At 46.8% G+C, this 23,222-nt stretch overlaps 1 protein-coding gene across 1 annotated transcript in view; it reads left to right on the top strand.

Annotated features, from left to right (window-relative positions):
• Positions 1-23,222, top strand: part of TENM4 (teneurin transmembrane protein 4) — a 257,467-nt gene that overhangs the window by 116,141 nt on the left and 118,104 nt on the right. Inside the window, exon 10 of the mRNA XM_065936475.1 lies at positions 9,104-9,289. Within this exon, the coding sequence (XP_065792547.1) occupies positions 9,104-9,289 (186 nt within the window). The remainder of the gene's footprint in view (positions 1-9,103; positions 9,290-23,222) is intronic.

The following is a 23,222-nucleotide window of genomic DNA, read 5'->3' on the forward strand; positions in this document are numbered from 1 at the left end:
GCCTGTCTTCCGCATCCACCTTGCAAAACCCAGGATTATTCCAGCTACTCACTGTCCCTGATCTTAGGGCCGGGCCTCAGAGCACCGTAACTCAAATCACATTGTGCTCACACTGTTTAGCCTCTCCTGAGTCCTTCCAGCTGCAGTTCGTCCTGTACTTTGTAAGTTCTCATGCTCAGTCCCTGAGGGGCTCTTTCAGATGTCCACGTCTCTCCATCAGCATCCTGCTCAGTGGAGGTTCCTCCTTCCCTGAGAATACCCAGGCCATGGATTAACGCTCTCTCCTCATCCTCGCCTGTGCCCCGCACAGGTCTCGGCCACTCACCTCTCCCGAGGGCACGAGGCCCTGGAAGCCCGACCTCCTGATTAGGCCCCACATCTAGTCCTCTCCAGTTCTTGAGAGGCACCTCAGTTGCTCACACCCTTCCCTTGCTTTCCCCAGTATCTTCAAACCACCCCCCTTCCCCTGGCTCTTCTAGACATAAACATAAAGTAGTTGCCATATTCAGAACTCCCCTGTAGCTCAGATGGTGAAGAATCTGCCTGTAATGCAGGAGACCCGGGTTCGATCCCTGGGTTGGGAAGATCCTCTGGAAGAGGGAATGGCAGTCCTCTCCAGTATTCTTGCCTGGAGAATCACATGGACAGAGGAGCCTGGCAGGCTACAGTCCATGGGGTTGCAAAGTCAGACATGAAGAGCAACTAACACTAATACTACTCCTCCTCTACAAAAGGTGTATGTGACATTAGACGCGTTACATGATGTTCATTTCAACCCCACATGAGCCTGAGATGTTGGTGATGAGAAAGCTGTTTTGCAGATGAGAAAGCTGAGGCACAGAAAGTTGAAGTAACTTGCCCAAGTCACACGATAGATGGACGGGTGGATAGATGAACGGATGGCTGGATGGAAGATTGATGGATGAATAGGCAGTTAGATGGCCTGTTGACTGAACAGTTGATTGGATAATGGGTAGATGGACAGATAGATGGGCTGATGGACAGGCAGATAGATGAATGGAGGTTGAAAAGACAGAGAAAGGGACAAACAAAAGGAAAAGTACTGAACACAATAAACGTTGAGTCAGGGTGAGAAAGGAGACTCAGATTCTGATTTCAGAGATTCTCTAGTCTAGCTGGGGTGATGATATAATACATAATTAATAAGGACATATGTTACATAACATCTGAGGTTTTGCCTAAACCAGATCCTGCTGCTTACAGACCAAAAAAGTTGTGTTAATCATAGTCACCTTTCATTCTAGCTAAGTGCCTCTGATCAAGTCACTTAATTTCTCCAAGCTGTTTGCTCAGTGATAATAAGGGAGTACAAATATAACTGCGGGGATGTTGTGAGAATTAAGTGAGATATTATTTGTGTGCCATCAATAGTGGTTCTGTAATTTGCCCCAAATGCTGTTTGGTGTGGGGACACACTTAAAGTATCCAAGGACTTCATGAGAAATTTCCTAAGGAATTTTCAAGGACCAGGATTTCAGACGAATTCCCCAAACGGTGCGCTAACTCAGATGAGCTAGTGATGCAACAGAAAGTCCTAGTAGAAACCATTTAAAATTCAGTTCAGTTCAGTCACTCAGTCGTGTCCGACTCACTGCAACCCCATGGACTGCAGCACGCCAGGCCTCCCTGTCCATCACCAACTCCCAGAGCTTGCTCAAACTCATGTCCATCGGGTCAGTGATGCCATTTAAAATTATTTAATGCTTATTAAAATTTCTTAAGATCATTCTAACAACCTCAGATCCTAAGCAGAATAGAACAGTTCTCACTATTTTCCCTTTTAATGCCAAATACAGACTTATTACAGTCTTCCCGGGAGGTCACAGCTCAACTTTCACATCCCTGGAATTTTAGACAGCTTCACCTACATCTGTCTCTTGCTCAGGAAGAATGCATACAGATCATTGCATGGGGTCCCCTCTGTCTCCCACTTGTGTCAATTTTGAGCATCTTTCCAAGTGGAAGAAACTTTATAGGAAAATTATATATGTCTATCCCTTTAGAGGAAAGACACAGCTTCCCTTACCAGTTATTTTAATGAAGGGGATGGTAAAGTAAATCCAGACAAATTAAAACATAGCTGTGATAGGTCCCAGGCTTTGTCCAGGTTCATATGGGGATTAACATTTAATGAGAGGAGCCTGGGGCAGCCTTTCCCTCATGTATACACTTTGGAGCACAGTTAACTAACAGCCAAACCATATATATTTCCCCAGCCTCTTCATCTCTTCATCATGTGTCCACCTGCTTCTGCATCATAGAAGGGGGATGGGTGTGGGCATTGGTGTGAAGAAAGATGTGAGTGAGTGTGTAAGAACTGAGACACTTTAAAGGTTGTGAGCTCCAGTCAGAGGTTAGAGAAGAAAAGTTTCTAAGACAGTTAAATACAAAGGAGACTGAACCCCTGGGTGACTATATTTCACCAAGTAAATTTGGTACAATATGGCGCCGAGACAGAGTTGAGCCAACTGATATAACATCTCTTCCATGAGATTTTTTTTTTTTAATTCATCTGTTCTTTCAACAAATATTTATTGAAAGCACATTCTGTGCCAGGTCTGGTGCCTGCTGCCAGGGACCCAAGATTTGAATAAATGCTAGAGTCTGCGGGCAGGCAGGCTTCCAATCTAAAGAGGAGATAGACACCGACACCAGTGAGGTTGTGCACAGGGCGGGCGGGGAGGGGAAAGTGCTCTGGGTGTGGCTTTTCCCAGCAGAAGAGCTAAGGCGTCCTTGGCCCTGACCTGGTTCGTCCCCAAGGCCCTGTACAGTTGAGTCAAGGACTTTACAGACCTGGAATGAGAACTTTAGGACAGTTAGGGCTTTCCACCTGATTTCAAGAGGAAGCCGAGGCTACACACATCGTTTTGAAGCCTGTTTCATCTTGGCTGGTGGTGCTGTGCTGTGTAACTTCATACTGGAAGTTTGAGGCCCCTGCTAGAAACTGGTTTGCTCTTCAGGGAGATGCATCTCTTCCGGGTGACTCAGAGCTGTGCTGATACTGGGTGTCTGGCTGTTGCTGTTCAATTGCTAAGTCATATCTGACTGTCTGCGACCCCATGGACTGCAGCCCACCAGGCTCCTCTGTCCTTCACTGCCTCCCAGAGTTTACTCAGATTCCTATCCATTGCGTCAGTGACACTATCCAACCATCTCATTCTCCACCACCCTCTTCTCCTCCTGCCTTCAGTCTTTCCCAGCATCAGAGTCTTTTCCAGTGAGTCGGCTCTTCACATCAGGCGGCCAAAGCATTAGAGCTTCGGCTTCAGCAGCACTCCTTCCAATGAATATTCAGAACTGATCTCCTTTAGGATGGACTGGTTTGATTGCCTCGCTGTCCAAGGGACTCTCAAGACTCTTCTCCAGCACCCCAATTCAAAAGCATCAATTCTTCAGCACTCAGCCTTCTTTATGGCCCAACTCTCACATCTGTACATGACTACTGGAAAAACAGGATGCCTTAGGTCCCCTCAATCAGTTGTGTACATAACAGGATGTACATAGCACAGTTTACAGAGCACATTTCATAACACAATTACACATTTGCCCTTTCCTTCCGTTATCACCACTACTCTCCCCATTTTGGAGGAGAAGTATGATGCAGAGAGATTAAGTAATTCTCCCAAGGACTCCACAAGAACCCAAGGACACTGGGCAGTCAAAGTCTGAATCCAAGTCTACTCTGTGGATTGTGTACTCTATAGTACATCAAAGGATTCCACCAAGACCCCAGTCTTCCAGCATTTAGTCAAAAAGTACTGATGTTAATCACGTGATTGTCACCTAGCCTTTATCAAATGCTTGCTTGTGTAAGATATGTTACATAAGTCAGAATTCACATCTGAACCCCATTGCCACCACACTCCATTTCCTTTCTTATATGAATTTGTGTGTGCAGTTTATATCCTGACTGTGTGCCAGGCTCCATGCTAGAAGCTTCACTTGCATTCATCTTAACTCATTTAATTTCATTAGGTTCCATCCATCTGCCATGCTAGATGTCTCTTCTTAGAGTCAGGAAAAAGAGCCGTGTCTGTCATGCACACCACTGGATCCCCAGTGCCTGCTGGGAGCAAAGAAATTCAGCAAACAAGTCTCTGCGGTAGTCAGTGACATCCACAGTTTACAACCGAGGAAACCTGAGATTTAGGAGCTCTGACCGGAAGTTCAGAGTGCCACTTACATTATGTAAAAGGTGCAGGAGAGGTCAAAGCAGATTCTTTCGCATCATTCTGTTTGGTTTGCACCAACCACTCTGGGAAGTTATATCTGCTTTAATGCCAATGCAGAACCGGAAAAGGAAAAGCAAAGCAGTTCCTTTTATTTCAGGGAGAAAAAATAATAATAATTGAGGAATATAAAAGCATAACAATGGGCCTACCTCCTGAGGCTGAATAAGAAAGTAGTGTCTCAGGTTTCCACTCCCTCCACGAGGCAGCGGGTCTCCTGCACTCAGGCGGGGAGCCCATCTTCAGAGGAGAACCTCAGCCCTGACAGGTTGTGTTGCCATCAGCTAGCACCCCATAAACATCAAAGTCACCCCGTTCAGGCCCCTTCCATTAAAACATGCAAGAGCTCACAGCCCAGCTTGTAGAAGGACTGAGGGAGGGGTGTCCAGCCCCCAGGCAGCCTCAGCTTTGCGCCAGGGCAGCCTGTCTCGTGTAAGCTGGTGGTCAATGGATACTGACCATTTTGTTTGGAGGATCACCTCTACGGTCTACAGAGGAGAAAAGTGCGTCCGACTGATGGGGAAACTCTGCGAGAAGAATCTCACTGCATTTCACACACAGCCAGGGTCTGACCTGAACATAACGAAGGATGAACAACAGGGCCAGAAACGGGGGCACATCTTCGGGAAGAACCAGAAGGTCCGCTCAGAGGAGAACCGGCCCCTGTCCAATCTGGGTCTCAGTCTCCGCATCTGTGAAATGTCCGTCCTGCAGCGGCGTGCTGAGGATTGTCAGAATGAGGCGAGAGGACCAGAGGAACGCTCGACCTTGTCGAATCCCCTTATGCTCTCTGGGTCTCGGAAGCCTCACCTCTTGGAAGGAGAATAGCCAGGTGTTCACAAAGCATTGCTGTGATAGTTAATTGAGGAACTGTACGCTAAGAGGGCTTTGTACACTGTAAAACCTGATATAAGTGTTACGGTATTAAGCCAGAAGTGACTTTCCCCCACATTATCTCATTTGATCTAACACCAGCCCTCTAAGGTTGGTGAAGTGGGGATTATTTATCCTCATTTTACAGAAACGAAATCGAGATTTAGTGAATTGCGTAACTGGCACCTTGAAGATTACCCAGCCAGTAAGGGACAAAGCCAAGAACAGATCCCAAGTCTGTCTGATCCTAAGATCCAGGATTCTTTATTCATTGCACATAAGCAGAAAGGTGCCAAAGTGAGTAACAGCTGTAAATTACTCTGATGATCTCAGCAATCAGTTTGTGCCTTGTCTGTTCAACGATCTCCTGGGGGCAGAGACTGTATCCTGTCAAGCTCTGTTCCTAGCGCTAGGCACAGTTTCTGGCACAAAGCAGGCAGGCTATTACTGGAAGAATAAAGGAATCAGGATAAACTGTACATCAGGGCTGTGTCCCCTCTGGAGTGGGTGCTGTCATCTTTCCCATTTTGCAGAGGAAGGAAGTAAAGCTCAGAGCAATTGAATCAGCTGTCTAAGGTTACAATGGGCAGAACCAAGCTTTGGAGTCATACCCGACCCCAAGTCTTCAGCTCTTTCGTGCACACTGCCTCCAGGTTAATTAGTGAAAGAATGAACTACCCAGTAGTGAGGGCCTGAAGTGAGACGCTCAAATGCTGGGGAAGACCCACCTCCTTTCTCTCAACCCCGTGACCTACAAGTGCCTCTCAACCCCCAACACCAAGACTATGAACCCCAAGTGCCCACGGCCCCTAACACCAAGGCTTTGGCCCATACAGCCTGTTCCTCTCCAGGCCCACACCTCAATGAATAGAAGCGTTGTTTGCAGTTTGCTTTCACACCATTAACTGCCACCTGGAAAATGCGCTGAGTAAACCCAAATGAAGGCTAAGCTGACCTTCCCTCAAGCTCTCAGGTGGAGGTCTCTGCCAGCCCTGAGTGCAGGCCCGCCTCCGGAGGCACCTGGGTGGATGTCCTTGCAGCGCTGTGCCGTAGGGATTGAAATTTCAGACTCGAGACACAGGGAGACCCAGGGACCCGAGACTGTCGGTCTTCATCTTGAGGGAAGTCCAACACGCTGTCCATGGGAGCAAGAAGGGAAGGAAGCTTGAAGAACACCTTGAGAAAGCCCCCTTCCCCGAGGGCTGCTGGCTGTCCTGACACTGCTCCACGGCCGCGCCCTCACTCGGGGAGTTTTCACAGCAGACAGACAGGCCTGGAATGACTGTCAGCCAGGCTGAGCAGGGTGTACCTGAACTGTTTTAAATTCTTTGGCACCAGTAACCACAGGCATGCATGGATTTGTTAGCCAACAGACCTTAATTAAGGGTCTTTCTGTGCCAAGAGCTATCCTGGGTATCAGGCCTAGAGGCGATCAGAAGAATTCATCCAGCCTCAGGGTGTCCTGCACCCGACAGTGATACACACAGAAGTGGAAGAGCAGTCTACCATGTCATCTGGAAAGGCACAGAGCAAGACAACCACTGCAGGGTGAATCGTGGGAGACTTCTCAGAGGAGGAGGGGGCCCGGCCCTGGGGATGGATGATGCTGTGTAACATGGAGGATGTTTACATCGGAGACTCCCACAGTCTCAGTTGCCATCTGGTTCCCCCTGCAGTCAATGAGGAAGCTGACACCCAGACAGGGCAGGTGACCTCCCCAAGGTCACACAGTAGATCAGTGGCTAAGCAGGCATGAACCTTGCAAACCCAGTCCTTGGACATCCAGTGACATCCATCACTGTCCTGAGAAATCTTTCTCGAGTTAGTGATCTTGCCACACCGCCTTCCATTGTCCACTTCTACTGGCCCTGATGGGCAGTAGAAATGCTGAGAGGCAGCATCACCAGCAAAGTCAAGGAACCTGACCAGGGTCACAAAGCTTCTGCTCCTGAACCTGGCATAGAGACCAAATCCCCTGGCTCCCGGTCAGGTCTCTTTCCTCACATTTTCCAGCAGCCTCTGTCCTCTGCGTAGCCAAGAAACCTGGTGTGGTACCATAGGCACTCCCTCCCTGTCCAGCTAGTTTGCTGGGCAAGATGTCAGGCATAGGAACACCCCACAGACTGGCACTCTTACTGTTGTTTTCTTTTTTTTAACTCTTGAACATTTTGCAGTTCAGTTCAGTCACTCAGTTGTGTCCAACTCTCTGCGACCCCATGGACTGCAGCACGCCAGGGCTCCCTCTCTATCACCAACTCCCAGAGCTTGCTCAAACTCATGTCCCTCAAGTCAGTGATGACATTCAACCATCTCATCCTCTCTCGTCCCCTTCTCCTCCTGCCTTCAATCTTTCCCAGCATAAGGGTCTTTTCCAGTGAGACAGTTCTTCACATCAGGTGGCCAAAGTATTAGAGTTTCAGCTTCAGCATCAGTCCTTCCAGTGAATATTCAGACTGATTTCCTTTAGGATGGACTGGCTTGATCTTCTTGCAGTCCAAAGGACTCTCAAGAGTCTTCTCCAACACCACAGTTCAAAAGCATCAATTCTTCAGTGCTCCGCTTTCTTTATGGTCCAACTCTCACATCCACACATTACTACTGGAAGATCCATAGCTTTGACTAGATGGACCTTTATCAGTAATGTCTCTGCTTTTTAATATGCTGTCTAGGTCATAACTTTTCTTCCAAGGCACAAGCATCTTTTAATTTCATGACTGTAGTCACCATCTACAGTGATTTTGAAGCCCAAGAATATAAAGTCTCTCACTGTTTCCATTGTTTCCCCATCTATTTGCCACGAAGTGATGGGACCAGATGCCATGATCTTCGTTTTTTGAATGTTGAGTTTTAAGCCAGCTTTTTCACTCTCCTTTTCACTTGAACATTTTAGCCATTGCCTTGTAGATTAAGATGAAAGTTCTAAGCCTCTGAGATCTAATTTTATTTTCTTTCCTTTTTCAAAAGTAGTTATACTGTTAGCAACTTTGATATCCAGAATACAGGTTGGAAGGGGTAATGGGCAAATGCAACTTGATGCGGTGTCAGTCAGTCTAATTTGAAAGAAATTAAAGGTGTTGGGATTTTCTTTTGAAGAACATTGGGCCACAAGGCGCAGAATGAAATCAGGGTCTCCATCGCAGCCCTGGCCAAGAGTACCAAGGGCCCCAGTTGTTCAACTGGTTTCCTAAAAAGCAGTTGTTTTCAGAGCCTGCACAGCCTCTGCCTGCGTAACCGTGAAGCTGCCGCTGGCCGAAGCCCAGGGGGCTTGTGAATTAGGTTGTGTGTGTGTTCTGCATCATCTCACAGTCAGGCCTTTGTGAAGGGCTGGGCAACTCCACTCAGGCTGTGAAGTGCCCCCACCCCCAAGCCAGTACTGGTTTGAATGGGAGAGGCGATTTCGATGGCTCTTGGAGTTGGGGTGAAGCCATGAGCAAGAGGACAAAGCATAAACCCAGCAAAAGCCCAGAACAGCCACTCAGAGTTACCCCCACGGCATGCGGGAGAGCCAGCCTCCCTTTCATCCCATCTCAATTAGAGTCAAGGCTGGACTGAAACTCAAGCCCCGGACCCCTCACACACCCCAGCCAAACCCACAAGCACTTGACTTGGCAATCAGGGACTCATCCTCACTTTGTTTTCACACATAACTCGTTTTTAATTAAATCTGACTTTCCCTCACATCTGTTCCGAAGGCCGGTCCCTTTTGGGAGCGGCAGGCACAAAAGTGGGGACAGGCTGGCCACAGGGAAAAGCAAAGAGGGCAGAGGCCTGCACTCCATCCTGTTTTGATGAGGCGGGGGGCTGGGGACAGGCCTCCGCCAGGAGAACTATTCTTTTAGGGGGTCCTTGTCCACAGGGATTAGCCCCGAGCCTCCGGAACCCTGGCAGCTCACGGAGCCCGGCAGAGGGGAGCCAAGTGTGACCCTTGTTCCCCAGAAAAACTCGCTGAGTGCCTGTTTTCTCTCCTCCCTGCCCCACAGAGATCTGCGCTGCCGACTGCGGGGGCCATGGCGTCTGCGTGGGGGGCGCGTGCCGCTGCGAGGACGGCTGGATGGGGGCGGCCTGCGACCAGCGCGCCTGCCACCCGCGCTGCGCGGAGCACGGGACCTGCCGCGACGGCAAGTGCGAGTGCAGCCCGGGCTGGAACGGCGAGCACTGCACCATCGGTAGGCCGGGCCTCCCCGGGGCCGCACGCCGCCTGCCGCGCCTGGCACTCTGGGGCCACCGCATGCGGAGCTGGGCCGAGGGTCCTTTCATCCGATGACACTATGGTCGGCTTGTCCTAGACAGCAGTTGGATGTGAATTCACCGCTGGGGGATTGGAACCTGTTCCCTCCCAGCCTGCATTTCCCGGGTCTCAATCAGCCAGTAGCACACCCTGGGGCTCGCCCTGCGCAGGCCGAACAGATGACAGCTGTGTGTCAGGGAGCTGGGGTTGAAGAACGAGGCCGATGACTCGACCACTGAGCAACTGTGAGCAAGGTCCAAGTGTCTCTGCAGCCTCAGTTTGCTCACCTGTGAAACGGGGGCAAGCATGCACATAAAGAGCTGAGCACAGGCTGGCGCATCGTACTGCTCATTACATGTAGCCCATTAAATCAGATTGATGGTCTGGTTGGGAGGTCTTGGTTCTAGCACTGACCGCTCCCCGCCACGGCCTCCTAGGCCAGTACTCCCAGAGAGGCCTGGAGTTCTGGAGGAAGCTTCCCGCAGGCCCCAGGCCACATCTGCAGTCCATTAGGCCTGGGGTCCACCCCCGCCCCCCCCCCCCCCCGACTCCTGTCCTCGGCTTCCGTCCTGCCTGTCTTTGTCTCTTTTCCCCTCTCCAGGGGGCTCCTCAGCACCAGCCCCTGCCGAAGCAGCACTGTTGGCAGCTTTCAAAACAAGCTGATCACTCCATTCCCTTCTTTCTGCCTTTCCTGCTGGTTTTGTTGATTTTAAACACAGCCAGACGTTTGCTTGGTTTATTATCCTGGAATGAACACTCACCAAAACGTCCTTATTGAATCAACTGGTTTGTGTATGTGTGTTTTAACTTCTTCCCCTTCCATTTTTTTTTTTTTTTTTTTAAGAAAGAATCTGTGATCAGATGGTGAGCACATGGCTTTAGGAGGTGGGACGCTGAGTGCCTCTCCAACCCTGAAAGTCCCCTCCTGAGTCTTACAGAAACTGGGAGGCAAGCCCCAAAGATTTTGAGGCATGAAGGAATTTTGAACAAATGGAGCTTCCTCTTATTTCATGTTTTGTTTTTTTTTTAAGGCTTCATTCCTTCTGTTTTATAGCCTGAAATTAGTTTTTATTGATCATGTCCACCCCCACCCCATCACTCTGTTTATAAATGGCTCTGGAATGCCTTATATTTATTAACATCAATAATAATGGCTTCTGATATTTGAGTATTTACAGTGTGGCCAGCTCTTTGCTGAGGGCTTTAACTGCATCGTTTCATACACCCAGCCATCACCCTGTGAAGGCACGTGTATTGCCCCCTCCTCTGCAGGGACCCAAGGCCTACAGTCACTTAACTGTTAAGAAGTAGAACGGGAACTTGAGGCTTGGTTTCCTGAGCTGCGGTGAAAGCCCAGGTTTTCTGCAGAGGCCTCTGGCTCTTGTCCTTCCCAGAGGCAGGGCCCTCCTACTCCAGTGGCGCTCAGAGTCCCGCGGTTAGTTTGCCAGCCAGTGCTCTTACCAGGCGCAAAGCTGCCTCCCCTGCCGCCAGCAGCCTGGCCTGCTTTTCCATAGCAGAACGTGCCGCGCTACCACCCTGTGTGCCTCCAGTGGCTTCTTTCTGTCCGAGTCATCCTATCTCATGACAGCCCTGGACACCCCCTGAAAGAGAAGTGGCCCTAATCACTCAGGAGGCCCACCCGCTTCTTTAAACTCTGCTCCCCCTTCACCTTCGCTTTTCTGCATGACTAAGGACAAGCTGACCTCTTAGCCTCCCAGCCCGGAAGGGGACCCGTGCTTATTAAAACCAAAATCAGAGCCCAGAGAGAGTGCATTCTGTTTTCTCTCACTTGCTTACAGAGTCCTCAGCTCACCCCACCAAGTTGCACAAGGTTTATGGATGTCAGACTTTTATAAGATTAAAGCATCTCGTCTGAGTCAAATGACGAGGGATTTAGGGAAAGTCTCCCCTCATCCGGTCACGGATGATTCATGGCAGGACTTGGGGGCCGTCGGTGCTCCGTCTAGCATCTAGTGGATGTTCATCGGCCCGACTTGAAGAGCATCCCTTTGTTTGGATGCCAAGAAGTCAAAGCAGGCCCTCCCACCTCCCCCTGAACACCCGGCTGTCACTCTGTAAGAGCAAATTCCACCTTGGGATTGCAGATGCTGTTTCCCCTCCAGATAAGAAATACATCAAGGTAAAAGTGCACATGACTCAAGAGGAAGGTTGACAGTCATAAATACCAGAAAATGTCACAGGACATTGAAGAAGCAGTGGGCTAGTCATAGTGGCTCAGATGAAAGGACGTTGGCTCGGAATCCTGTTACCTGTCATTGTGTGGTGAGCGTCTCCTTTGTCCCTGTCTCGTCTCCCTGCATGGCAGCTTGCCCTCTGTGCGTCTCGCCTGTGGCCAGCTGCATTCCTGCCAGAAACTCAACACCCTATGCCAAAGGAACCCTCCAGTAACCTTGTCGGTAGAAGGGAAGGGGTGCGAGATGCAAAGGAGAGAGACAGTGGTGGTGCCTTCCTTTTTCTTTTCAGAACAGAAATGAGATGGAGAAGCCTCTCTTTAATCTTTAATGGCAACAAGAAGCACTTTCTTATATTTCCAGGGAACTACACTCCCTGTGAGGATCATTTAGGAAAAGCAAAAACTACCGGTGCGAAAAGTTAGAAATTCAAAATGTTAAACTTTCTCTTGTAATCAGGCTTCCTCATTGTATGAGGGTTGATTATAGCACAGCTACTTCCTATGTTGCAGTGTGGTTTTGTCTTACACCAGAGAAAAGGCCAGGATCCACAATGCTGACTCACACACCTCCATGCAGTGGGCGCCAAAGAGAGCAGAGCTGTTTATTTGCACACTCCCGCCTTCCATAAACAGGAAAGAATGACTTGATTACCTAATAAACAGCATAAAAGAGTAAGACAAGTCTGAACGCTTTATGACAAGTCCCCAGCATGAGAACCTTCTTAATCCAGTGACATTTTCCAGAGTAGATTATAGAGCAGGAATTAAGTATCTCCTTTTGGAGATCTGAGTCCACCTTTTCTTTTATGGAAACTACTTGATTTTTTTTTTTAATAAAATAGATTAGTTTCAGAATGAAAGGGAATTTGGCAGTGGCATCCTCTTTAATGACAATATTCTCATCAGAAAGCAAGAATATTTTGGAGCTTAATTCTTTATGTTAGGAATTATCCATCTCTCTGCATCTTCAAGAAAGGTCTTGGTGAAGAAGTACCGTGGACAGACCACATGGTCACTGGGGGCTTCAGTTTCTCCATCTATGAATCTCAGATCTCAGGATGCAGAGGGCTGGGGGAGGCCTGCAGGGACTCTGGCATTCCAGCCCCTCCTCCCCTGCCTACAGACCTGCACATCCATCATCACCTGCTCCTAAGAATAAAAAGGGGTATTTTCCTTTTCACTCTCACTTACTTGTTTCTAATACACCCTAGTGTAAATGGAACCCAGTTTCCCTAGTCCAGAAGTTAAGGTGGGATGCGACGTGGATTCATTTCTCAAGTATGTGGTCAAGACAGAGTCACCAAAGGCATATTTTTGGACATCTTTTCCAAGAATTTTATGGGTCTTTTAAGTCTGGGGCTTGATCTCCTATTTCATTAGAGAAAGCTGAAAATCATAGCTAAATTTAAGAAGGTGCTTAATTTTTACTATTTCTTTGAAAACATCAACATTTGGATCATTTCTGTAATGATTACTTTATTCATTTCCCTTGACTAGAAAGTCCCAAAACACATGTGGGAAATGCTAGCTTCTGATTACATTTGTAAAATTCCAACCTTGACCCCAAAGCTGTGATTGTTCAAAATGCCAGATATACAGAATTATTTACTAGGCTTCAGGAGAGCTGTCCAGTCCTATAAATCCTAATTCTTAAACAAATCCCCTTCTGGGAGTAAAGATCAAAATAATACTGTGATGATGCAATTATTGGAGTGAACAAAGCCAGACTTCACGATGCAGAGGAATTATAGAGGAAGGCCACACAAACTTCTGGAGTCTTTTATCCACTTTTGAATGCTCGCCCTTGAGTTTCTTTTGTGTTATCAGACAGTCCTCAAACAAGAGGACTCACAAGCACTCATAAGATATCTGCGTCTGTGAGATAATCCTATGCTTACAGTTCAGTCGCTCAATCATGTCCGACTCAGTGTGACCCCATGAACTACAGCATGCCAGGCTTCCCTGTCCATCACCAACTCCTGGAGCTTGCACAAACTCATGTCCATCGAGTTGGTAATGCCATCCAACCATCTCATCCTCTGTCAGTCGTCCCCTTCTCCTCCTGCCTTCTGCCTCCTCAAAGGCATGCTCTCACATCAGGACCCAGGAGTTGCAGGACAGACGCTGACAAGGAGAAAGAGGACGTGGACAGGGATCTTCCCCCACATTATCAGAACAGGAGCTTGATTAGTTGATGGTCCTAGGAGCTCTCAGCCCACATGTGATAGGAGTGGGAAACTGGAGACCAATTAGTGGGCTCTGTGAGTCCCTCTCAGGGTGGGTGCCATGGGCTACTTACTCCTCACTGATCCTTTATCCAAAGTGAGAAGAGCATTAACGTATCTAAGAACTTAACAAGAATATCTCTTGGATGATCTGTCATCCATCTGAAAGAAGTTCAGATGACTGTAACCACCCCAGTTATCATCACCTGCCATAGTGATCCTTGTTTCATCTGACCTAACACATACCCATGATACAACTGTTAAGAGTCACCTGAGGCTCCTGGAGGAAGAGAGTGAAAAAGCTTCTTGCCATGTTCTTCACAGCCTTTGACAAGGGACCCCTGAAGCTTATTGGGATTATCTCAAGAGAAATGTTTAGAAACTTCCATTGGTACAAGCAAGCAAAGGAAAGAAGCTTTCATGTCGCAGGTCATAGAAATACTAAAGAGAACTAAGACCTCACAGACTTCCCTCCTGCCAAAGGCCCAGAACTTGTCTTATAAATAACTGTGTGCTTCCACGGTCTCTAGTTTCTTGCATAGTGACAGGACTATAGCAGAAGCTTGAGAATCGTGTGCAATGTTGTAAAGATAATCCTCGTCCGAGAGGAAGATGATCCTCCTGCCATCGTTTTCAGCCTAAAATCTGGAAGAAAAAGATGAAGGAATTTGGGGAAGCCCTGAATCCACCATCCATAATGCAAGCCTAGGGACTTGACATCATGTTTTCTTACAGTTAGTGCTTTAAAATCACAATGAAATTTTAATTAACTCTACTCAAGGGCATATGCTCCAAGATTTTCAAACAGTGAAAGAAACAGCAGTGTGGACTTCTGCACATGCCTCTTGTAAGTAAATGACGTTGGACTTCAAAGACCCAGTTACCACTTTCATTTTCAGTAGAGACAAGAAAGCTCTGTTCTGCACCCAGAGAACCCTTGGAGTTGGTGTTGCTTGGACTTGGTGTTGACTGGCTGTTATCAGCATTTGGATTCACAGTGTGGCTTGAGGTCTCTGTGTAGGGAAGGAATCTCAGGATTTGTGGAGCCCACTTTTGTCTCCTGAAACCCACAGTATTGACTGCAACCTGAGTCTGCCTCTGTCCCTTACACTGGCTGCCATTCCTGCCTGTATCTAAGAAGTTAGTAAGCATTTGTTCAAGGTACTAAAAATATGCTTAATAGAGAACTTTATTACTAAGTAGTTCTTATAAATGAAATGACATTAGAAGAGAGAGCAAGAGCTCTCTGAGGTCAGCCCCTGAACTTGGGGAGATTAGTCTGCATAGTGGATATAATCTTTAAAGACTCATCACCAGAGTCACAATATCACCATCGAGTTTGGAGACATTTTTCTGGTCTGAGAACTCCATCCACATGGATGCTCCACAGCTGTATAACCATTTGGATTCCAACAGTGGTGTCTTGTCCAACTGTGTCATCCTTGCCAGCCCCATGAGAGACATCCAGGCTCACTCTATCTCGTCTGTAGCTGGGTTCAGAGTTATGACCAGAATATATGATTAGGACCCTTCACAGAACTCTGCAGATCGGAAAGCTAAGAATACCAGCTGAGCCAAGAGATCCCGTATGTTATGGCTGTCTGATGGCGTATCCCGGAAGATGACCTCTAAGCAATTTTAGATTACTTTACAAACTTAGATGAACAAGCTTGACTAAGACGAAGGCTGCAAAAGCACCAGGCATCAAGAAAGAGTTCACCTTCTCCAGAGATGCTTCCTGGGCTTGTTTTTCCGTGCAGGCTGATCCTGTTTTTCACTGTCTGTCATCCACAGTTTTGTTTGTTCGGTCCTGCATAATACACCACTCCCCTTCGCATTTCCTGCTTACATCCTGTCAACCCGTGGACTCCGCAGGATCTTTGAGAATGAAGGGGAAGCACGCAGACCCATTTAAACTTCGCTTCCCAATTTTCCACTTGGCTCTGCAGCCTCTGGGAGCGTATTTCATCTTGAAGCACCGACCACAAGGAGGCCTGAACTAAGAACATAGCCTTTCATCCACGAGCCTTTGGAGGCAAATATATATTGATGAACAGCAACAGTATCTGTCCTGTCCAGAGAATTGGAAACATAAAATTTATGCTTTTTTTTTTATGAAGAGAGTAAGAATGTTCTCACAGTTTATAGAACCCTAGGGCTTCCGGATAAGGCCTCACCACTGCAGCTGAGCCCTCCCTTACGGACTTTTGGTTCACATGTGAAGTCAAGCTAAGAGTGGGGGCCAGCCCGGCTGAAAACATCAGCCCTTCAGGAGGTGGCCGTCTCCCCAGGCTCCGTGGGAGCACTTATGAGGGAGCTGTAGAGGGGGAGGTGTGAGGGAAACCCCTCCAAAGGCTGTGACCACAGCCTAATGGGGAAGGTAAGATGGTGTGACTGATGTGTGCTGGGGATGAAGAGGTCTGCCCTGCTCCAGACACACAGCCAGGCACCCACATGTATGCGTAGCAGGCTTATTTCAGAGCCACATTTGACACCATCCTCACCAACAGGCTCCCTTGGTGGCTCAGACAGTAAAGAATCTGCCAGCAATGCAGGAGACTTGGGTTCAGTCCCTGGGTAGGGAAGATCCCCTGGAGAAGGGCACGGCAACTCACTCCAGCATTCTTGCCTGGAGAATTCCATGTAGAGAGGAGCCTGGTGGGCTACAGTCCATGGGGTTGCAAAGAATCAGAAACAGCTGAGCAACTAACGTTTAACACACTCACAAATAAGCAAAACCTCAGATTGCCAAATAATTCACTGCTTGAATATAACCCCCCAGTGGTGACGTATGATCGTTAACAATGGCGTATGTGCTGGAAAACAAAGCATACATCATTCTAAATACCTTTTTGAGTTCATCAGAATTGAGAAGGGGGTCAGGGTTTCTTTTCTTTCACAGCAACCTCCACTGACCTGCACCGCACCTTCTGTGTAAGAGGCACAAAGGAGAGACACATCTCACTTAGAACAGCAAGCATTCTGCATTCATGTGGGCGCGTGTGTCCATGGAAAATACAAGAGTGGCAAGCAGGTAGACTAGCAGTATATTTGACCAAAGATTCAGCCCACTCCCCTAGTGCATGTCAGAGATGACTCACGTCTTGCCTCTCTCCGAACCCCAACCTGTTGCGGGCACCTCTGCCCAGACAGGCTTCTCCCTCGCTCTCGTCCCACAGCGAAGGGAAGGTGGATGGTGCTCTGGGCAGACAAAGTGCCTGTTTCCCATAAAGCTGACGGATCAGGAGCATGGCCACTTTTGCAGCTTCCCATCCTCCCCCTCCTCCTCCCAGTTTCCTTATCCACATGTCCTCCTGTTTATATGATCACGTTTCCAAACGCCTGGATCCCAGAGTGGGTTGACGTTCCTTTTGGCCCTTCCTGGAGAATGTGCTTGCTCTCCCTCCTTCTCTCTCGTGTTGTCCTGTCTTTGGTTTTATTTTCCTCTCCCTGGCAGGTCTGTCCCAAATGTGGGGTGCGGCCCCTCTGTCTCCTTAGCCCCCGGCATGGTTGTGTGACAGGCAGTATTGCACTTTCTGGATCCTGCCTTAAATGTGCTGTCTTTTATCTCCCAAGCGCACTATCTGGATAGGGTAGTTAAAGGTATGGTCTTCCTTCCTCTATTTTCCAATTGTCTTTGTGTGTGTGTTTGTGTATGGGCAGAACAGAAGAAATGTGCATCTAGAAATACACATGTACCCTCTAAGCATGGCATCCCAATGCTGCCATGTCCCGGACTTTGTCACAGTGTGTACTGCCCCGGGGGCAGGGTTTTGATCACCAGATGGTTGATATACCTGGAGTATCCTTCTTCCCCGCCCCCCAAGTGCTCAATCTGTTTGTGACATTGCCGTCATGCTGTTATCCTTCCCTTCCCATACACCCTTTCTGCCCCATCTCATGTCACCCTGCCCATCCCTGTGGCCCCTGGTCCATCAGAATTAAGTTGCTGGGAACCAGGGTGGGTGGTCTGAGACAGGAAGCCACAGAGACCCTGGAGCCACCTAAGAAATCTTAAGAACTCCATTCCCACTAGATACTGTGCCAGGCTCTGGAGAAATGAGGGGAAAACAGACCCCTGACCTCAGAGAGTAAATGGTCTGTTTGTTTGGATTTTTTTTTTTTCCCCTTTTCAGAGAAGGCCTGACTTAACAGTTAAGTTTTATCTTTGCAGTGTTCCCTACAGGCAAAGTAATTCTTGCCATTTACATTAAGTAGATGGTACCTAATTTTGCAAAAAGGTCTCATTGCTCTAAGAAGAAGTCTCTGAATGATCAGATATATGTGCTCCAGAAAGGCTCCAAGCTCCCAGAGGAGAAATACCGTGCCATCTTCATCTTTTTATCCTTAAGCCCCCACACAGCACCGGGTACCAAATACATGCTCAGTGCTTAAGGACACATACTCTGGAGTCAGACTACCTGAGTTTGAATCTAAACTTTAACACCTAATGAAGTCAATGACCGACCTCCCTCCTCTCCCTTCAGAGTCCTTATAAAATGAGCTTGATAACAGAACTTGCCTCATAGGCTTGGCATGAGGATTCAGTAAAGTAGTGAATGTAAAGTGTTCAGCAAGTGGGCAGGACTGGTGCTCAGTAAATGTTAGCTGTGCTGTTTTATCATCATACGCTTAACCTCACCCTTAATTTGGAGAAGGACTTCATTAGCCAGGCTAATTTTTGAAACTGTAAAGAAAAAGACTAAATTGGCTTTTAATAAGAGATAGCAACTGCTGTTTAAAAATTCCTGGAAAGGATTTTAGGGCACCCTAAATGACTGAATGCTTTTCAACTGGGATATCTCTGCCAAATACAGCAAAGGTGATTGTGGGGCCCATTCAATGGATGCCTGGTGTTGAGAAGCAAGGTTCCTTTAATTTTACGTACTGGCCTTCAACCAAGAATAAAATTATTGCAGCAAGAAAGAGTCACACCTCTGAGCCTCTTTAAAATAGGCATTTCACACATGATCATCATCAGGGGAATCCTCAAGATGGATTAAATTTAATAATGTCACCATCTATTTGGTGAATGTTTTTCCTACTATGTGAAGTTTTTCCACATCCATGAGTCCTGAGTGAGTCCTGTGAATTTTTTTTAAGGGAACAGATAGAATTATACTCATTTGATTGGAAAAGGAAATTAAAGTTGAAGAAGTTGAGTGGCCCAGCCTGGATCACACTTGTAGTAAGTGGCAGAACCAGGATTTTATATTTCCTGGCCTAATCCATATTTCCAATATTCTTTCTTCTGTCATAGTCATGAAGACTGTCCCATTAATTTCCAGCATTTTTTCCTCCAAACCACATCGTCCAAGCTGACACCTTCACCAGGAAGTAACCCACATTCTCTCTCAAGCCACCTGTTCTGATCTGTAATTCAGAAAATATTCACCAAACCTTGAGCTAGATTGGGTCAATGAATCATAAGTCACTTTAAAAGACAAATGTTTCTTGCCAAAAATCTAGTTCTCCACCAAGCCCCCATCGGACTGGCTCTCTGGTATAATGGGTGCTAGTAATTCCCAAAAAAGAATTCAGAGGCTGATATATATAAGCCTGGGACTTTTCAGAGTAGAGTATTTTGCAGTTCAAAGACAAGCCAGCTTTTGTTCTTTCTGTCCCCTTGCCTTGGTAGACACTGAAGAAACAAGAGCCACTCACCAAGTATATTGGCCTCCTCCCAAGAGTGAGGGAATGTGGAGCCACACAACAGAAGAGGCCCCGGCCTCCCAGAGAGATCACTAAAAATACATTGTCACTGAAACACTAAAAATAGTTCCAACAAAACATAATGAGCATTGCGACAGAGGACATCCCTTAGCAATGAGAGCCCTCCCCAGTGTAGGCAGGGCCCCATAGACCAAAGCTGTGGGCCATAGCATAACATATGAGAGGCCACTGAAGGCTTTTAAAAGCAGGGTACTGACTTGACGGGGCTTCCCAGGCGGCAAAGAATCTGCCTGCCGATGCAGGAGATGCAGGTTCTACCCCTGGGTTGGGACGATCCCTTGGAAAAGGAAATGGCAGCCCACTCCAGTGTTCTTGCTGGGAAAATTCCATGGGCAGAGGAGCCTGGTGGGCTGCAGTCCATGGGGTTGCAAGAGAGTCAGACATGAGTGAGCGACTGAACAGCACGCAGATGACTTGATGACATCTATGATTTGGAAGGATCGATCTGGCCATATTGTGGGAAAAGTTGAGAAGGATCATTTAGGGGCAAAGAGACCAATTAGGAGGCTGTTGCTGTCATCCAGGTAAGAGATGATGGTGGCCTTGTTTAAAGAACTGCCTGTAGGGATGAAAACGTACAAGAAGACCAGAACGAGAAATATAAGTGGGATAGGTATGTTATATAGCTCCTCTACCACATAAATAAAAACTAAATACCTTCAAGGATTCTGAAAGTCTTCTAGCTTCAAAGGAGTCTTCTTCGTAGGCTTAAATAGGAGGTTGGAAATAAAGTAGTCCCTTGTCATTTAAAGGGCATTTTTTCTTTTGAAAAACTTAGCCCTTCTCTAAACCTTAAAATTATATTATTTTGGGCTCTGGGAAATGCCCAGTTTGAATCCTTCCAGAGAGGATTGTTAGTGCCAGTTGGACTCTCTGAATTATTGATGTGTTTCAGGGTTATGGAATTGATGAGTTTTAACAGCAGGTAAGGCAGGACGTATTGCTTTAAGAAAGTCAACATGTTCCCCCCCAGAGGAGGCCTCTTCATACTGGCTAATGGGGGGGTGTGATGATCTCAGAAGCAAATTGTCACATGAGAGCAAACCTCACTCAAGCCACAGGTACTCAAGGTGTCTCTGAAACCAGTTGGACAGTGCAGACCCTCAGGATAGAAACTGGTCCATTTAAAGAAACTGAGCGTGGAGAGAGTGTTCCTGTGATTTTTTATGTAGAGTGGACCCTCCCTGAGAATATGGGCTCCTCCTGGCAGTTTCAGAGCTGCTCAGAATGTGTGCACCAGGTCCTGTGTGCTAAGCAGAGCTCACGAGAGCAGGGCTTCCCAAAGAGGCTTTTGTGGAATAGAATTTTGCACATGATTGTAAATGGTTGGGGTGGCAGCTAGGAGTTCTGAGGTCAAACTGGAAAATGTTCCAGTAATCTAATACGTAGGTTTCTTTGTTGTAAGATTCCCCAGAGGCTTTAATGTGTTTAGTGTGACTTTCTAGGATGAGAATATAGGATATATTGTTTCCTAAACTTATTTAACTATAGAGGTTTGCTTTTGAGGAACTCATAGATCTGATAGTTCAAAGAATTCACTTGGAGAAGCATTGTTTGCAATTATAAGACCCATTTTAAATTGTCCTGGAACAAAAGTGAAAGTGTTAGTCACTCAGTTGTGTCTGACTCTTTGCAACCCCGTGGACCGTAGCCCGCAAGGCTCCTCTGTCCATGGTGATTCGCCAAGCAAGAATACTGGAATGGGTTACCATGTCCTCCTTCAGGGGAACTTCCCGACCCAGGGATAGGGATCAAACCTGGGTCTTCTGCATTTCAGGCAGATTCTTTACCATCTGAGCCACCAAGGAAGCCCCATCCTGTCTTAAATTGTCTTGGAACAAAAGATAAAAGGTAACAATAGATAAATAGAGTATAAAAATATTGAGGGCAGAGGCTGTATCTCATCTGTGTATACCCCAGGATTAACGCATGCCTGGCATCCAATAGGTGCTAAGTAAAGTTTGTTGAAATTAAGAACAGAATTATCCAATTTGAGGTTATTTTGACCTTCTCTATTGGGTGGTGGTACTGGAAGAGCCTAACAAAGCATCTCATCCAAACCTTCATTTCGTATTGAGTTAGCCAAAAAGTTCATTTGGGTTTTTCTGTAAGATGTTATGGAAAAACCCAAATAAACTTTTTCGCCACCCCAATAGATGAGGAAATTGAGGTCAAGAGAGGACAAATTACTTTGCCAAGATCCCACAAGTTAGGCAGGCAGAACCTAGGTCTCCCGCCTCATCCATTGATCCATTTCAGCTCAAATATATGGAGTACTGGCTCTATTCAAGGTACTAGTTTAGGTCCAAAATTACCTTTATGGAGGTTACATTCTAATGGAGGGAATAGACCTTAAATTATTGCAAAATGAACCATTTAAGTATGCTTGGGACAGTTGCTCTCAAAGAGAAGGACAGAGCACTAGGAAAGTCAGGTGGGCCTGGGCTGGGACTCGGGGCCCTGAACCCATCTATCTTACTGCTTCCTGCTGAGCTGCATGTTGACCCCATGATCACAGCGTTGGGTTTGTCTCAGCTCTTTCTGGCAAGGTTTGTATTTATGAGGACCATAACTTTTGACCCAAATGTTGAACAGTTTGGACTGGCAAAGTGTTATTTTCTGATTTGTGAGTTTAGTAGTGAAGTTGGACCAATACAATGTTAAAACAAATAAGCCCAATAATAATAATAGCAGCTATCATTTATTAAATGCCTACCTGTGTTATCCACTGTGGTAAATAATTGGTAGACATTATCCCATTAACATTCTTAACAACCCTTTGGATTGGGTATTAGCTCCATTTTACAGATAACACAACAGAACTTGAAGAGTTAAATGATTTGCCAAACATTACATGGGATTCCCCAAGACTGGCTGCCAGTGCAGGAAACAGGTTTAAACCCTGGATCAAGACGATCCCCTAGAGAAGGAAATGGCAACCCACTCCCTGGAGAGGGAATTGCAACCCAGTCCAGTATTCTTGCCTGGGAAATCCCATGGACAGAGGAGCCTGGCGGGCTACAGTCCCTGGGGTCGCAGAGTCAGACGTGACTTTGCAACAACAAAGTAAGATGGTGGCACTGGGATTTGAACTGTTCTGTCCCATTCCAAAGTCCACATTCTATTATAAGATTTGTTTTTTATTAAAAACTTAGGATTAAATGGTGTGAAACGGACACTGCCTTAGACAATCAGGATCTGAAAAAATATAACCAAAAGTTACTTAGTTTTGGAAATAATACATGTAGAATGTCTAGCACAGTGGTAAGCCATAGTAGACCCTCAGTATATGGCAACTGTCATTGTCATCACTGTCCTGAAGCATCTAAATCAGGGTTTGGCAGACCGAATCTGGCTCATCCCATTTTTATAAATAACATTTTGTTGGAACACAACCATGCCCATTGATTTACAAATTGTATATGGCTCCTTTCAAGCTATAATGGCAGAATTTTGGTAATGACAGAGCCAAAAAGACCATATGGCTCACAAGGCAAAATATTCAGTAGCTGAACCTTTACAAAATACTTTGCTGACTTTGATCTAGATAATTGCCTCAGTTTTCTTTTTGCCTTTCTATGGCCCCTATCTGGGGTTATGGATACAACTTATGATATGATAGTCCCTCTACTCAAACTAGAGAGAAAGTCATGACATGTAGAAGACTCAGATATTGTGTTCAAGCTGTATGTCCGGCTTTGTGCATCATGCATACATTA

This window comes from Muntiacus reevesi, chromosome 5, assembly GCF_963930625.1.
Source record: "Muntiacus reevesi chromosome 5, mMunRee1.1, whole genome shotgun sequence".
Lineage (NCBI taxonomy): Eukaryota > Metazoa > Chordata > Mammalia > Artiodactyla > Cervidae > Muntiacus > Muntiacus reevesi.